We start from the raw sequence: 18,518 nt of genomic DNA on the forward strand, positions 1-18,518 counted from the left end.
AAGACGAAAAACTCCTCATGTAAACGTGGCTAATGTCAATGCCTGTTCTCATATCCATCCAATTATATCTAATATGCAAATCTTCTTTATATTTTACTGACAGTCATTAGCACATAGCCTTGGTTAGCACTCACAGGCATGGGGAGAACAAGCAAACTCAACACAAAGACTCCATAGTCTGGTCTTAGGAAGGCTCTGGATTTCAGTCTTGCCGAGGATGTTGGAAATAATGACTTTAATCTTAGTAATTCAATGACTTTGACTTGGATTATTATTGACTTTGCCTGGATATTTCTTTGCACATGCATACACTCGTATAGATATAGATATGCCTGCATGCTATATCATTTTGGCAACATGCTTGACTTGATGATGACCTTCATGCAAGCAGCCCCAGTTCAGCCCCCACTGAGTGACCGGAGGTGAGAATGTGAGTGTGAATGGTAGTGTCACGAGATAGTCAGTTCATGAGACGAGGTGATACCACACAGGAGATTGGGTCTACGGGAACGAAACCGGAGAAGATTTTAACATTACTTTTAAGAACTTAATTCATTCATTTTCTACCGCTTTTCCTCACGAGGCTTGCGGGGGTGCTGGAGCCTATCCCAGCATTCTTTGGGCGAGAGGCGGGGTACACCCTGGACAGGTCGCCAGCCAATCACAGGGCACATATAGACAAACAACCATTCACACTCACATTTTGGGGAAAAACATGCTAGTTGCTAAAAACAAACATGCTAAAAACATGCTAGCATGCATGTTTTTTGTGGGCGGAAACTGGAGTATGCGGAGAACATGCAAACTCCACACAGAGATGACCAAGTGTGGAATTGAACCCTGGTCTCCAAGCTGTGAGGTCTGTGTGCTAACCACTCGACCGCAGTGCCGCCCTTTAAGAACTTTCATTCATTCATTCATTTTCTACCGCTTTGTCCTCACGAGGGTCGCTGTCTTCGGGCAAGAGGCGGGGTACACCCTGGACTGGTCGCCAGCCTGGTCGCCAGCCAATCACAGGGCAAACAACCATTCACACTCACATTCATACCTATGGACAATTTGGAGTCGCCAATTAACCTAGCATGTTTTTGGAATGTGGGAGGAAACCGGAGTACCCGGAGAAAACCCACGCATGCACGGGGAGAACATGCAAACTCCACACAGAGATGGTCGAGGGTGGAATTGAACCCTGGTTTCCAAGCTGTGAGGTCTGCGCGCTAACCACTGGTCCGCCGTGCCGCCCTTTAAGAACTTTACTTGTCGAAAAAAACAAACATATGACAAAATATTGGATTCTACTAATTTAATTTCTACTGCGTTAAACTCATCTGCATGCTGTGTGTATGCTACCAGCCCCGCCTCCACCCACTGAGACAAAGACACGGTATGAAGACTCTTGGGGGAGGGATATGAAGAAAACAAACAGTCATGCCCATGTCAATATACCGAGAGCGGCAAAATGATTGAGTTCATTTTCATTTATTGCGTGAATAGTTATTTATTATTATTGTCATCTTGTAACATTTTACATTTTTGGGTTATTACTATTGCTGATTGACTGGAGACCAGTCCATGGTTTAGCTTATTAAACAACAACAGTTTTTTTCCACTTTTGTTGCCATGCATTCTTCCAGCTATAGCCAGAGAAACCAACCAGTTACTCCATCATAAAAAACCTCCTTGCTGGCAGCCTTTACAGGAAAATGCATCAACAGAATGGAAATCTGTTCTGGACTGCATAGTTTAATTCAATATTTCTTTATGACTGTGAGGATACTGCTCTTCTATGGTTTGTGTTAAACCAGTCTTATGTGAAGTTATCAAGGCTTATGTTATAGTGTTGATTAAATCCCTTTCGCAAAGATCATAATTCACTTCATTTAAAGAAAGGAATTCTCATTTTATTTTTTCACACAGAAGTGTACAGCTTCAATAGCTTATGTGGCAATAAAAAAAGTAGTTTGGCTAATGATGGTGTTTGGAAATGGCTTGACTCCGTCTCTAGGAAATCGTATTTTTAAAACGTATTTCCGCACCTTAACCTCAGGATTAGGAATGAGGGGAAATTTCCCAAACATTGACATTATACTGTCGCCAAAAATACTTGGTGAGGTTCATGCAAACAGATGTTAGTACATGGTTGCCATGGCTACTTGAACACTGAAAAACAAATCATGGTGCGCTGGCTGTTGGGCAAAACATTCTAAACATTGGTCAAACTATAAAATGTCAAACTAGCAGGAATTTGTGGTTGGTTATTTTTTTTTTATATCAAGCCTTTTTTATCAGCTCGCATTGAACAAAAAACTTCTAACATATCAACATAAAACGCTAACCCTTTTCTCTTCAATGTTTGTAACTTCTGCATGGGTTTTGCTGTAAATTGATGCGGTATATCAAGATGCTGATTGGATTGAGTAAGGACCTCAAACAATGCACAACGATGAGCCAATTCAAGAAACAATACAAGCAGTTGATGTTTGCTAAATACAAGGATGAAGAGTCTTGAACCAGTCATGATGTGCTATATATATCACTATATTGACACGCACTATGGTACCCATTATGGCATTGGATGCTCATATCACCTTGTACTTCAGTACGAGGTACATTATTAAAACAACAACAACAACAACAAAAACCTTAAACTGTATTATGGAAAGCAGGAAGTGAACAAATGTAACAGTTACTGATTGTAAAAGTACCAGATGGAGGGGTAGGATTTAATAAGCTTTGCTTCTTCCTACTCCTTTTGGACATGTGGAACTGTGAACTGATTATGGGATGTCATTGGATGCTCATATCACCTCATATTTTGGTACGTGATAAAAAAAAATAAATAAAATAATAATAAATAAATAAGTAAATAAGTAAATAAATAAATAAATAAACAAATAAATAAATAAACTTACAAAACTATATTAGGAAAGCAGGAAGTGAACAAATGTAACAGTTACTGATTGTAAAAGTACCAGATCTAGGGGTAGGATTTAATAAGCTTTGCTTCTTCCTACTCCTTTTGGACATGTGGAACTGGGAACTGATTATGGGATGCACTCAATTGTAATCTGATGCATGTTCAAATGAAATAAAACCATTACCATTGTTACTGTTTGACGGATGTGCCTTAGGCTGGCCACAATAAAAGGCCATTCCAGAAATGAGTTGTCTTGGTCCAAAATGTCTAACTTAGGTATGTGAATCCTCTCAAGTCTCTCTTCGTTGTATCAATTATTGGATCATTAATTATAAATGTCACTAGCGTATTTGAATAAACTGTACTCATATTTGCTATTACTCGATATATATAACATGTTCAAACATAAACTTCATCATGCATGCATCGGGACACACGGACTCCCCCATCTTGCCATTTGTTTTCCTCCAATCTTCAATCAGTCCTTCTTTTAACATGGAGCAGCTGTAGAGGACACTAAGTAGAGTTACACAAAGTGTGCTTGAACATAAAGTCTTTTGCTGTCTGTTCTTGTAAAAAGTGTGTGGGGGGGGGGGGGTATTTTTGGGTGCATGTGTGTTTGTTGCCAACAATCAGCCTTGTCTCAGGATGTAATGGATGAGATAGCATTGTCTTTAACAAGTGTCCAGAGACCACCCCCAAGACAGCCCTATTTACCCAGCTCTGCTGCGGGGGATTGAGAGCTCTATTTTTAGGCCGCACAGATTCATTTATTCCCTCTCCCGAGCTCGCTCTCTTTCAGCAATCTGTCTGACATCCATTCACCCCCCCAACCCCCCTCAACCCCTTCTCTCAATATCTCTCTAAACCTTTCTGCGTGACCTTTGTGCTCTGATGTGCTTATCAGCTGGATTGAAGTGATCGAGTGATTTGTGACGAGAACGATTCAGTGTCCTCTGACAGACTCCAAAGTGTTTTCCTTGTGACTTTGTCAGTCAAAGTGGGTGAGATCCGCCATAAAGAAAGTGTCCCGGTAAAAATGAATAGAATTTGATAGGATTCATGGCCATCAGGCAGCCAGGACATTCAGTGGACACAAAGACACAAAAGTACTACTATACTCTCATTAGCACATGAACCGCTGTATAGAAAGGTAGTAACAAACATCATGGTTTACTGTCTCTGTATGTGTCCTGTGATTGACTGGCGACCGGTCCAGGGATGGATAGATAGTAAACATCTTCACTGATAAAGCAGGGGTTGAGAAAATGGACCCTTAGTTACATTCATGGTAATTGTAATGGTAATGGTTTTATTTCATTTGAACATGCATCAGATTACAATTGAATGCATCACATAATCAGTTCACAGTTCCACATGTCGAAAAGGAGTAGGAAGAAGCAAAGCTTATTAAATCCTACCCCTCCATCTGGTACTTTTACAATCAGTAACTGTTACATTTGTTCACTTCCTGCTTTCCATATTTTTTATTTATTTATTTATTTATTTATTTATTTTATTTTGGGGGGGAATTTTTTTTTTGAATTTTTTTGAATATTTTTTATTTTGATTTTTGAATTTTCTAATTTTGAATTAACATTATGAATGATCCTTACTCCTTATTCATTCTTCATTATGGACAATTGTGTACTCCCAATATACAACATGGAATAACAAACACATGACCTTCTCTGTATTTTCTCTGTAATATAGTTTTGCTTCATTCTGTTCCAAACTTACCAAGGAAGGGCAAAAAAAAAATAAGTAATGGAGATGGACATACTACTAATAATGCTACTAATGAAGATTAGTAGAATGGATTTTTTTTTTTTTAGCAGTGTCAGAGAAAGTTTTGCATTGTCTCACGTAGTAACTAAGGTGTGTTCAAGGATCACTGAACAAAGCGGAACACCTCAACACACGGTGAAAAAACATTATCAGTGAAGCATAAAAGCATAGATATTTACATAGTACATGTGTGTATTGTATAATGTATAAATGATTACAGATCTGGGCTGAATGAGATGTTTTTTCTTTAAATAAAATAACCTATTTTTAAAGAAAAAAAAGACCTAAATCCTCAAATTTGCGGGGTTGCAAATTCTTTTGTGTGGAGATGAGAGATGACAAGCGTGCACATAGTAGTATTTGGAGGCCTGCAAAATTACTTTAGTTTTAATTTTTTTATTTTGTTTGAGTTTATTTGTATTTTATCCTGTAATTGATTATGTGATAATGTGGTTATTTATTATTGCAATATTTTTTTCTGAGCGTTTTAGTCTTGCCAGATTTTGAGAGTCTTTTTGTAAAAAATATACTAAAGCTGATGTCAGTTTTTAGTGCCATTAGTAACATTTAGTAACATTTTCTCATTTTATTTACATATATAAAATAGTGGGCTGCACAGTGGATGGATGATGATGAAGAAGTATAATAAATGGACGAATATAAAATAATTATTGGGCCACACTGAAAGGAAAAACAAAACATTGAAGAAAAATGAATGGCAATGAAGTGAAAGAAACATACAAGTAAAATCAAACATTTACTTTAAAATTGTCCTTCAAGAATGTAGCAATATTATAATAAAAACATTTTTTTTGTTTTTTTCCATCCATCAAAAGTGATCAAGTCAATTTTACCATGACAGAACTATTACTTCCATTTGTGTACCTCAACCAATTGGGCTGCCCTGAAAAATTAGGACCCCCGCTGACCAGCTCCATATCAATCTGTGAATGACGGAAAACTGCATGATATCTCCTGTTGCTTCAAGGTCCCACATTTAGCACTCAAAGGGGGCCTACACTTATGTTTCTTTGTAGCAATAACTAATAGGAGTAAAATACAGTCAATTAGGACACCCCAAGGTGTCATTCGTCGTTTCTTGGCTGCTGGACCCATCATCACCCTTTACTGACATCAGGGACCCATATTATGGATATTTCTCAAATAGAATTTTTACAATATCTAACATTTTATGAAAAGACAATGCATTTTGAATCTGAATTAGTGCAAAATAACAGAGCCAGTAGGTTCGAAATGAAGATTTAAGTTGAGTTCCATGATTTCCAAATACAAGGATGAAGAGTCTTGAACCAGTCATGATGTGCTATATATATCACTATATTGACACTTACTATGGTACACATTATGTCATTATATGGTAAATAAAATAAAATAAAATAAAATAAAATAAAATAAAATAAAATAAAATAAAATAAAATAAAATAAAATAAAATAAAATAAAATAAAATAAAATAAAAAATTATGAAAGCAGGAAGTGAACAAATGTAACAGTTACTGATTGTAAAAGTACCAGATGGAGGGGTAAAATTTAATAAGCTCTGCTTCTTCCTACTCCTTTTGGACATGTGGAACTGTGAACTGATTATGGGATGCACTCAATTGTAATCTGATGCATGTTCAAATGAAATAAAACCATTACCATTACCAAAGGGTCGCTGTCTCCCAACCTGATGGTTGCTTGTACATGTTGTATACATTACAGTACAATACATTTCCAACTTTTAAAATTAAAATAAAAAATACTTAAAATGAAAAAAACTTAAAAAAATTTTTGTAATTATATTAGGATAAAAATAAAAAATAAAAAAAATTACTTAAACTGTATTATGGAAAGCAGGAGGTGAACAAATGTAACAGTTACTGATTGTAAAAGTACCAGATGGAGGAGTAGGTTTTAATAAGCTGTGCTTCTTACTACTCCTTTTGGACATGTGGAACTGGGATGCACTCAATTGTAATCTGATGCATGTTCAAATGAAATTAAACCATTACCATTACCATTACCATTACCATGATTTAAACTACAAACAATTACACCAGCTTCATAGTAATTTACAATGAAAATACAATACGCGATAACAATTAGCGTTAGTCATTTTACATGCCAATTTCAAACAACTCCAAATAAGTCAATATGTACTACTGACAACATGATTTTGCAATGCAGATAAATTTTATTGTTTATACTCATTCCTTTATGAGATTTTTGTGCCTGAGAAGTGTGTGTATTCACGTAGCCTCATTAGTAAATGAGGGAAATACTTTGTCAGTGAACCAACCTGGTTTCTATGGTAGCACAAACATGACACGCTCATAGTTTCCTCAACTGGGACCGTGTGTGACAGATGTGTACCTGGAGAGGGTGAGACTCTCACTGTTTGGCTTCAGTCTAGTGCGTTCCTTAAATACATGGATTATATTGGACAACTACTTGTACAATGAAGAATGTACTGCTTGATGCTAAGATGAGATGCTGCAGTATGAATACAGTAATCCCTTGTTTGTCGCAGTTCATTTCTTATTTATAAATGGAATACTTTCATAGTTAGAGCATATAAAATCTGTTGATTTGGGTTTATTCTTAATTGTTAATTCCAGACCCGACAATGACAAGTGAATTTTCGCAAAGTAGAATTCCTTATTTCTAAATTAAATATTTTTGTATATAGAAAATCTGTTAATGACTGACCAGTTTTTAACATTATTACAGCCTTTTAGGCATGAAATAACACCCCTATCCAATATAGTAAACATATTGAGGTAGAATAACACATAAATAAAACATAATATAGAATCACACTAGCATTCCTTCTTGTTTTTTTTACTTCCAGTTCTGTTACTTCCTGTCATAACATTTCTATAACATTTCTATAACATTACTGACCAATATAGTAAACATAATGAGGTAGAATAACACATAAATAAAACATAATATAGAATCACACTAGCATTCCTTCTTGTTTTTTTTTTACTTCTTGTTCTGTTACTTCCTGTCATAGCATTTCTATAACATTTCTATAACATTACTGACCAATATAGTAAACACAATGAGGTAGAATAACACATAAATAAAACATAATATAGAATCACACCAGCATTCCTTCTTGTTTTTTACTTCCTGTTCTGTTACTTCCTGTCATAGCATTTCTATAACATTTCTATAACATTACTGACCAATATAGTAAACATAATGAGGTAGAATAACACATAAATAAAACATAATATAGAATCACACTAGCATTCCCTCTTGTTTTTTTTACTTCCTGTTCTGTTACTTCCTGTCATAGCATTTCTATAACATTTCTATAACATTACTGACCAATATAGTAAACATAATGAGGTAGAGTAACACATAAATAAAACATAATATAGAATCACACTAGCATTCCTTCTTGTTTTTTTACTTCCTGTTCTGTTACTTCCTGTCATAGCATTTCTATAACATTACTGACCAATATAGTAAACATAATGAGGTAGAATAACACATAAATAAAACATAATATAGAATCACACTAGCATTCCTTCTTGTTTTTTTTTAGTTTTTGTGGATTATTTGGTCCCCTCTAACCCCACAAACCTCCATTAGCCTCTCAAAGTACTGATCAGAATTGGAACTGATGTCTATTCAGGATTCTGCTGTTTAAATTTGTATTTCCTATCGGCTTAAACACACACACACACACACACATCTGGCACCAGCCCACGCCACTCTTCATTTCCTCCAGTTCCACTTTTATTAAGTCATTACAGGAAGTACCAGTTGCGTAATTGGTCAGTCAGCATGCGGATCAGGCTTCTTATCAAATTTCATAATAAATATCGGAATCAACTGGAAACAGAGGCACACAATAAGCCCCGAGGGTGGTCTTTGTGGTCAAAGCATACCCCCTCGTCTCGCTCTATGTCCTCTTATTTAAACCAGCCTTGTTTGCTCCCGTGCACACATTTACCGTGTGCATCAATTTCATATTACTTCTTATGTCCATAAAGGGTGCAAAGAGGTTTATAGTCTCTTGGCAGTTCTGCACCATTAAAATAAAACCAGAATTTAAACACATTACCAATATGTGTCTTACACCGTCCATAAAAGGAGATTAATAAATATTTTAAATGAAATTTCTGCCATAAGCTTTTCTTTTTTCTTACTCGCCGATGTATAAAATAATAAAATAATTTAAAAAAATTAAAAAATTAAAAAATTGAAAAATTGAAAAATTGAAAAATTGAAAAATTGAAAAATTAAAAAATTTTAAAAATTAAAATTAAAATAATAAAATAATAAAATAATAAAATAATAAAATAATAAAATAATAAAATAATAAAATAATAAAATAATAAAATAATAAAATAATAAAATAATAAAATAATAAAATAATAAAATAATAAAATAATAATAAATATAATAATAATAATAATAGGAATAATAATGGGATAATAATAAAAGCGGAGAAGCACTATATAAGTCTGCATGTTCCGTATGTGAGATCTTAGATGTCACCTGTGTTGGCCATCTATGATGTCATCAGAGGTTGACTGTCTAGAACAGGGGTCTCAAACACGCGGGCCTCAAACTAGGACACTAGTTTGATATGAAAGTTTAATGTTAGTGCGGCCCGCGCAAGTTTGATATGGATGCTGTATGGTATCATGTACCCAGAAAAAATTATTACGTTTGATTAATTTCATGTTAAAGGTTAAATAACTGTTAATAGTTATCCTCCCTATCCGTGTGGAAGTGGTAAGTTTTTGGCTATTTAAGTTTAAAGGAAATAACTCGAAGGCTACCGTTTAGGTCGCTAGCTCTCTAGTTTGCGAGTTAGCATGTGTCTCAAGACCCTGCAGTTGCGCAATATGTTGTAAATAAAAAGAGTATAAATGTGACTATAGTCGTGTTTTGTCATGTCTACAGGGCTCTAATAATGCGTTGTTCATTTTAATCTGAAAAAATAATTTGTCTACCCACGAACTATATGTGGTTTCTTAAGTTTTTATTATTTGCCGTTTTATTATTAATATTATATTTATTTATTACTGATTGATTTTCTTTATTCTTGATTTGTTTATTTATTTTTCATCTTATTTTGTGCAGAAAGATATTTGAGAACAGTGGAATGTTTTATCAGAGCTTTTATTGTAGAAAATCAGAACCAAAGCACTTTTTTTTTCTATTTCACATAAGTCCCGTATTGCACATTTTGAAGCTTATTGTACATAACAGTGAGGAAGAATTTATTCATTTAGCATCCATTTCAGTTTGAGTGACTTTCTGGAACAAATTAACGACACTAACCAAGGTTCCACTGTATGTTGTTCTTGGTTTAAAAAAAAAAAAGTCAATTATTATAAACCCATACATAGCTAACTAAGCTATGTGATTCTGTGGAACTGCATACAATATTGTGGACAATTCGCAGAACATACTTTAGTGAGAAAGTCATAAGACACAATGACGACTTGTACCCGATATACACCAAAAAGTAGATCACTTTGCTTGAAACAAGTACAACGTTAGATTAAACTATGTGGGTTATATTTAGTACATGTCAGTTTTACTCCATGGCATTTGCTTGCTCCATAATGCTTGTTCCTTGGTGTGCAACCTACATGATTTGATGACCTGGCGTCGCTCAAACATTGCAGTAAATGACGCTAAAACGAATAAGTCAAAAAGCCAATAACTGAATGTGTCATAATGCGTGTGGTTTTTAGGAACATTTCAGTTTTTCAACTGGTGTCCACGCAGCCCTCGATAAGACACTGTGCCTGGCTGTGACAGCTATGCCATCATTAATGTGCACTCACGGTTCCGGTGGTTGAAGACCCCAAGGTCGTTCAAGGTCCTCCTGAAAGCACCTGGGTCCCCGGAGAGCATAGCAAAAGCTCCAGCTATTAATTCACTGAATATTTACACAGCCCGGTTCATCTCGATGTGGATTCGTTCCATATGGAACTGCTAATGCTAGGGTAGCGCTCGTTATGGAGCTCCATGACCACGTCTATGGTAAATACTCCAGAAGAAACACTCAGGCGTTCTAGCCATGATTATTATTGTCTCAATTATTATTCAGAAATGTAACAATGACTCAAAACATAGCTAAAAAAACAAAGAATGGCAACAATGGAAAATATTGGACTAAGTCGCCTTCCATGAGCCCTGACCTAAATCCTATTGAGCGTCTTTGGAAGGAGCTGAAACACGTCGTCTCGAACCTGAGACAACTGTAGCAGTTTGCTCATGAGAACTTGGCCAAAATCCTTGCTGAGAAGTGCAGAAATCTCATTAACAGTCACAGGAACCTTTTGATTGCAGTGATTGCCTAAAAAAGGTTTTGCAACAAAATATTAAGTTAAGGGTCCTATCATATTTTGATCCAGGCCTGTTTCATGAGTTTATTTTTTTAATAATTATTTTAAAGCATGTTTGAATAGCAATGTCTAATACTTAGACTAATTGTCTACCAATTCCATCTCTGAACTTAACAAAATGGTGACTGCCGTCGGCCGTGTTTTCAAGGAGCCATTAATTGTGAGGTTGAAATTATGCGGATTGTATTTAAGTGGTGCTTGAAAGCTGGAGGTTTTTTTTCTTGAGATGTCATATTAGGTTAGAAGTATTGAATGAATACCCTCTTCACATAAATAGTGCTTTACAATTATTGAAAATGGTGCATGTTCAATTAGAATCCTGAATCCTTATATATATATAAATGGAATATTTTCATAGTGAGAACATATAAAACCTTCTGAATACAGTTTTCAATATTGTTCAAGCCCTCTGGATATGAACTAGCACCCCTATACACTTTATACTTGTATTACCCAATATAGTAAAGTAAATAAAACAAGTAAATATAACAATAAATCAACAATTTAAGACATAAATAAGACTCCTGTTGGTGTATGTTATTATAAATGAGTTCCCTTCAGGTTGACAGGAAGTTCAAAGTTCAGTGTCATCTCGCTATGGGTTACGGCCGCAACGGTAGCCTATGTTTTTTAGGGAATTTTATTATGGTTTATTATGCCTAAAGTGAAATAATTTAAATATGCAAGAAAGGCCTGTTGTTCTGGCGATCTCTGTTATTGATGTGTCTCACTGAACATTACAGTAACATTGCTGACAGCTAGTGACCAGTGCGTATCATTCACAGCGTCTTTGAATGCGCCTTTTGAATGCCTTATATATGTATTTTAATTAATTTAGCTATTTTCATGCTTTAAGATGCTTTATTTTTGCAATAAAAGCCTATTATTTTAGCAATCTAGTGTGGTAATTATGTTGCACCGAATATAACAGCAACATTACCGACACCTTATATTTGTATTTTGGGTCATTTAACCATTTTTATGGTTGAAAAAGTGCTTAATTTATGCAAGAAACCCAAAACATTAACTTAAATGTGCATATTTTTAGACTAATAGCAGGCCAGATTTGAGGAAACAACTGCAGTATACGACTCTGACAAAAGAAAACGATGTTTCTATGCTGTTTGTGTAGCAGCAAGCGAAGAGCAGCATTATATAAAAACTACATAACCAATGTCTGGAGGTGCTGTGGTGAGGAAGAAACTATTGAATTTCTATATGGAGCCAGATAAAAGTGTAAATCCTGGAATGTATTTTCTTTTCTTTGCGGTGTATCCTTGACAGGTATACTCAACAAAGACCAAACATGCCAATCAACTTGAAGTGTTGCCTACTCAAGCTGTACAGTGTTTGCGCCTCACGCAGATGTTGAGCATGTTCCAGCTTCTATATGATGATGCCATTCGTGCACCATGAGAAGCTGTTTAAGCACATGATACACTACTGCTAATGAATGCTAATGCTAATGAAGGTTAATCTAAACCAGGGGTCTCAAACAAGCGGCCCGCGGGCCAAATGTGGCCCGCAGGACACTAGTTTGAGGCCCCCGCCTTGATATGAAAGTTTAATGTTAGTGCGGCGCGCGCAAGTTTGATATGGATGCTGTATGGTATCATGTCCCCAGAAAAAAATATTACGTTTGATTAATGTTCATGTTAAAGGTTAAATAACTGTTAATAGTTATCCTCCCTATCCGTGTGGAAGTGGTAAGTTTTTGGCTATTTAAGTTGAAAGGAAATAACTTGAAGGCTACCGTTTAGGTCGCTAGCTCTCTAGTTTGCGAGTTAGCATGTGTCTCAAGACCCTGCAGTTGCGCAATATGTTGTAAATAAAAAGAGTATAAATGTGACTATAGTCGTGTTTTGTCATGTCTACAGGGCTCTAATAATGCTTTGTTCATTTTAATCTGAAAAAAATAATTTGTCTACCCACCAACTATATGTGGTTTCTTAATTTTTAATTATTTGCCGTTTTATTATTATTATTATTATATTTATTACTGATTGATTGATTTTCTTTATTCTTGATCTTATTTTGTGTAGAAAAATAAACATGACGATATTTGAGAACAGTGGAATGTTTTATCAGAGCTTTTCTTGTAGAAAATGGGAACCAAAGCAAAGGTTATTCATTTTTCTGTTTTTAATAATTTTTTGGAAAACCTGATGCGGCCCAGCCTCGCCCAGACCCTAGCTCCAGTGGCCCCCAGGTAAATTGAGTTTGAGACCCCTGATCTAAACAGATATCTCAATGTCTTCTTTCCAGGAAACAGGAGCTAGTGAATATCTCCAACGTCCCTCTTGGAGAATGTCCTCCATCTCCACCTCGCACGGCCCCTCCCAGCATGAAGGTAGAACATAAACACACTCAATTTTATTATTATATGCTGCATAAGACTTTGAGTTTTGTAAGTCTGTTTGGGTCTGATAAGTTAGTGTTTTGGCATGCTGAAATGTCATAGGAATATATAATGCTGGAATGTAATCGGAATATGAATTATATACATTTGCAATTGAATCACTCATTTGAAAAGGTTTAAAAATTCATTCTTTAGCTGATGGGATAGTGCCGAGAAGGATTCATTTATTTTAGGTATGACTAAGCATAGGCATAGGCTGCACGGTGATCAAGTGGTTAGCGCGCAGACCTCACGGCTAGGAGACCAGGGTTCAATTCCACCCTCGGCCATCTCTGAACATCTATGAACACGGTCGTTAAATGGTTCAATCACTACTTTGTAAATATCAGGCCAAGTCTGGAAGAAAAAATTCCAAATTCCCAACTCTATATTCCTCACTAGTGTCCATCGCTAAGCTGCACGGTGTTCGAGTGGTTAGCACACGGGCCTCACAGCTAGGAGACCCGAGTTCGATTTGCTCTGTGTGGAGTTTGCATGTTCTCCCCGTGCATGCGTGGGTTTTCTCCGGGTACTCCGGTTTCCTCCCACATTCCAAAAACATGCTAGGTTAATTTGTGACTCCAAATTGTCCATAGGTATGAATGTGAGTGTGAATGGTTGTTTGTCTATATGTGCCCTGTGATTGGCTGGCGACAGCTGGGATGGGCTCGAGCACCCGCCGCGACCCTTGTGAGGATAAGAAAAAGAATGAATGAATAAGCATAGTCATCAAGACAATTCTTACCAGATGTGTGTTTTATAGTGGGCAAGGCAGTTTTAAACCACTCATCAGGGATTGGGCCCACACCTGACTTAAATTGTTTGGTAAAAAATTGGTTTCAATTGCTCTTTAAGTCTGTTCGGCAGAGGGTTCAGTTACTTATTCCTCCCCCTTGTGTCATTGTTTGCATGCTATCCTCATTAAAATATGAAAACCTATAAATGTTTGGGCGGTTTCAGTTAAAGCAGACACTGTTTTTTCATCTGTGTGATTTTGACAAAGATCAGATCACATTTGATGGTGATTTTATGCAGAAATGTGAGAAATTCCAAAAGGTTCAGATACTTTTTCATACCACTGTATGCTTTTACTGAGTATATTTCTTACAATATGTTTGCAAAGTTGACACTACATGAAGCCTAATGGGCTGATGTAATGTCCGGGCTGATAAATTGTACAACATGGAATAAGTTAAATAATTCATGTTAAAGTAAGTCAAAAGTTTGAGTTTGTATTACTATATTTAAAATTTTATTGAAGCATGTCCGCCTCCCGAAAAATGTTAGGTGTCTCTATGAAATCCGTTTTATTTTTCCCCAAATTCCGTTTTTATACCTTCTACACTTTTGTACTGCTAATTTTGCCCACTATTATGGCAAGAAACCTCTGCACACATTGCAACAAAATTCGAAGCAAACTTTAATGTCTGTGCTAGCGTTTTTTTGAACGACATAGTGGCCTATGCAATTATTAGCAAGCGATAAAACACAACAAGGAGTAAACATACACATAGCTGCACTAGCATGCTCTGCTAAACTAAGCAAACCAACACAAATGTTCCTTTTTCTTACAATAATGGCATTTTGTTTACATTATGTCCGTTTCCATTCATGATTCCATTGACCCAGCAATCATAGGGCCGTAATTTGATCTCTTAGGGACAAAATGGTTTTATTTCATTTGAACATGCATCATATTACAATTGCATCCCATAATCAGTTCACAGTCCCACATGTCCAAAAGGAGTAGGAAGAAGCAAAGCTTATTAAATCCTACCCCTCCATCTGGTACTTTTACAATCAGTAACTGTTACATTTGTTCACTTCCTGCTTTCCATAATTTTTTTTAATTTTTTTTTATTTTTTTTTATTTTTTTTTATTTTTTTTTATTTTTATTTTTTTAATTTTTTGTCCCATACCAAAGTAGGAGGTGATATGGCCATCCAATGCCATAATGGGTACCATAGTAAGTGTCAATATAGTGATATATATAGCACATCATGACTGGTTCAAGACTCTTCATCCTTGTATTTAGCAAACATCAACTGCTTGTATTGTTTCTTGAATTGGCTCATCGTTGTGCATTGTTTGATTTCCTTACTCAATCCATTCCATAGTTTGATTCCACATACTGAAATGCTATGGCTAGCATAACGTAGTCCTAGCATAGAAGTGTTTCAAATGTACTTCTTCCCTGAGATCATATTTCTCCTCTCTTGTAGAGAAGTATTGGATGACATTTTTAGCTAATTGGTTGTTTTTAGCCTTATGCATTAATAGTGAAGTCCTTTTTCTTTGTTTGACACCGATTTCAAGCAGAAGATACCTTCAGGTACCTTACACTTGGAGCAGATCTAGAATCTTGCTCTTTATCCATTAAAGAAAACCAGCTTAATCCCTCATAAATAAGCACTCAGCCCATTTAGAGAAGAAAAACTGACCCTGGTGTAATATTATCTTGCATATTTACACAGAAGTTACAATGCTGGAAATTATATTGCCCCCGGAATGTGAATTTATAAAGCATTCAGTCAATGGTTGTCTTTTCAAGGAGTCTGCTTTGTCCTGCCGGGTCAAATATGTGCACATTGCATTCACACGGTGTCATGTATGTGTTGCACAGTTGTCCGTTATGTATTTTTTTCATTAGGTATAGTAAAAGATGTGTGCATGTGTACCGCTGGGTGTGTATATGTGCACTTTGCTTGTGTTTAGCGCCTGAAGGGATGTATTTTTACGGTCCAATTTAGCATTGTCCAGTGACCGGTGTTGTACACTGTGTGTATATTGCTTACATTTATCTTACAATACCACTATTTGAACAAGGGAAACCTAGCGAGGTTTCAGGCCTGTGTGTGTGTATGTGTGTATGTGTGTGTTTATGGGTGTGCATTTGTGTATTATGAAGACACATACACACTGGTACAACCTGTTTGGCGCTTTTTAGCAAACACCGCCTTCACTTGCGCACTTGACTATCCTGTTTAAAGCAACAGCTTTACAGGTACGATTGGGATTAAAGGCGAGCATGAGAAAGGGAATCGAGCCTGCATGGGATGAGTCAGATAAAGGACACGGTTTTAGCAGCCGTCCTTGAGGTACATCAACGTTCTGACTCATAGAACGACTCACAAGCAGGTACTCACTTCATGGGAATAATTTGACAGGAAATGTTTGTTATATTTGTTTCGGGTTTGGAGGTCAAAAGTGTAGTGTGAAATATTGAATAGTGAACGATACCGACAGCCAAGCGACCTCTGGCTCTCTATCATTGCATTCTCACATGGACACGCATGCACTTTGTGTTGAGTTGTTGTTGTTGTCTGTTTGTTTGTCTGAATGAGGCCAGCCAGAGGGCTCGCTTTCTGTGGATAGTCTGTGGTTGGTTACGCCACCCGGTCATGCAAAGATGATGCTAACTTTGGCTCAGGTATTTTGGAGCGAGCCTTTGTAAAAGTGCAAACAGAACAGAACAGCTGTGGATGACTGAGAAAGGTGCTTCTGGTAGGAAAAATAAGTGGATGCATGCATGGACTTTACGTGAATTATGTGGGATTTCGGACAACCAAGTCGCCACAGACAAACTCATCATTCATTCATTTTCTACCGCTTATCCTCACAAGAGTCGCGATGGTGCTGGAGCCTATCCCAGCTGTCTTCGGGCGAGAGGCGGGGTACACCCTGGACTAGTTCATTCACACTCATATTCATACCGATGGACAATTTGCATCATATGCAGATCATATGCAAATTATAGGATGACATCATCTAGCAACTTCTGGGACTTGTAAGACATCCGATTTTTACTTTTATTACTGAAAAGCTGGCACAATTATTTTCATCCATCCATGTATTTTCTATGCCGCTTATCCTCATTAGCGTCACAGGTATGCTGGAGCCTATCCCAGCTGTCTTCGGGCGAGAGGCGGGGTACACCCCCGTACTGGTGGCCAGCCAATCACAGGGCACATATAGACAAACAACCATTCACACTCACATTCATACCTATGGACAATTTGGAGTCGCGAATTAACCTAGCATGTTTTTGGAATGTGGGAGGAAACCGGAGTACCCGGAGAAAACCCACGCATGCACGGGGAGAACATGCAAACTCTACACAGAGATGGCCGAGGGTGGAATTGAACCCTGGTCTCCTAGCTGTGTGGTTTGCGCGCTAACCACTCGACCGCCTTGCAGTCACAGACAAACTAATTTGCTTAATTAATTGAAGTAAAATTTCGGTGTAAATCCCATCTTATATCTAAATTATACGTTGCATAAATCTGTACGACAAGTAATATCCATTAAGAAAATTGTCTAATCAGCAAAAGAAGAGAAATCAGCCATGGATGACAAAAGGATGCAAAATGCTTGTAAGAAGAAAAACACATAATAATAGATTTACAGTATAATACAAACAACTAAAGAAACAGAAAATAAGTACAAGACTTCTAAAAACAAATTAACAAACATTTTAAGAAAGAATATGAATATCACTTTTTTAGACAGGAACAAAAACCTTGTAACCTGGAGCGTCCTAAGCAGAATCATCTGGAACAGTTCCAAGAAAACAGATTATTCTATTTACGGAAATGCTAAAAATGATCATATGAACACGTCGTTAAAAGTTTCAATCACTACTTTGTAAATATCAGGCCAAGTCTGGAAGAAAAGATTCCAAATTCCAGAGAGGAATCCCAACTCTATTACTAGTGTTCATCGCTAAGCTGCATGGTGGTCAAGTGGTTAGCACGCTATCCTCACAGCTAGGAGATCCGAGTTTGATTCTCTCTGTGTGGAGTTTGCATGTTCTCCCCGTGCATGCGTGGGTTTTTTTTCCGGGTACTCCGGTTTCCTCCCCCTTCTGTCATTGTTTGCATGCTATCCTCATTAAAATATGAAAACCTATGAATGTTTGGGCGGTTTCAGTTAAAGCAGACACTGTTTGCATGTTCTCCCCGTGCATGCGTGGGTTTTCTCCGGGTACTCCGGTTTCCTCCCACATTCCAAAAACATGCTAGGTTAAT

General features: G+C 36.7%; 1 protein-coding gene across 13 annotated transcripts in view; it reads left to right on the forward strand.

Annotated features, from left to right (window-relative positions):
• Positions 1 to 18,518, forward strand: part of LOC131134198 (rap1 GTPase-activating protein 2-like) — a 110,130-nt gene that overhangs the window by 67,496 nt on the left and 24,116 nt on the right. For 11 of the 13 annotated variants that reach the window (XM_058079192.1, XM_058079193.1, XM_058079194.1 and 8 more), the window contains one exon: positions 13,358 to 13,442. In XM_058079192.1, coding sequence (XP_057935175.1) covers positions 13,358 to 13,442 — 85 coding nt within the window. Of the gene's footprint in view, positions 1 to 13,357; positions 13,443 to 15,628; positions 16,630 to 18,518 lie in introns of those variants that run through there. The other 2 variants (XM_058079204.1, XM_058079205.1) reach the window with 2 other exon arrangements.

The sequence above is a fragment of the Doryrhamphus excisus genome, chromosome 8, assembly GCF_030265055.1.
Source record: "Doryrhamphus excisus isolate RoL2022-K1 chromosome 8, RoL_Dexc_1.0, whole genome shotgun sequence".
Classification (NCBI taxonomy): Eukaryota; Metazoa; Chordata; class Actinopteri; order Syngnathiformes; family Syngnathidae; genus Doryrhamphus; species Doryrhamphus excisus.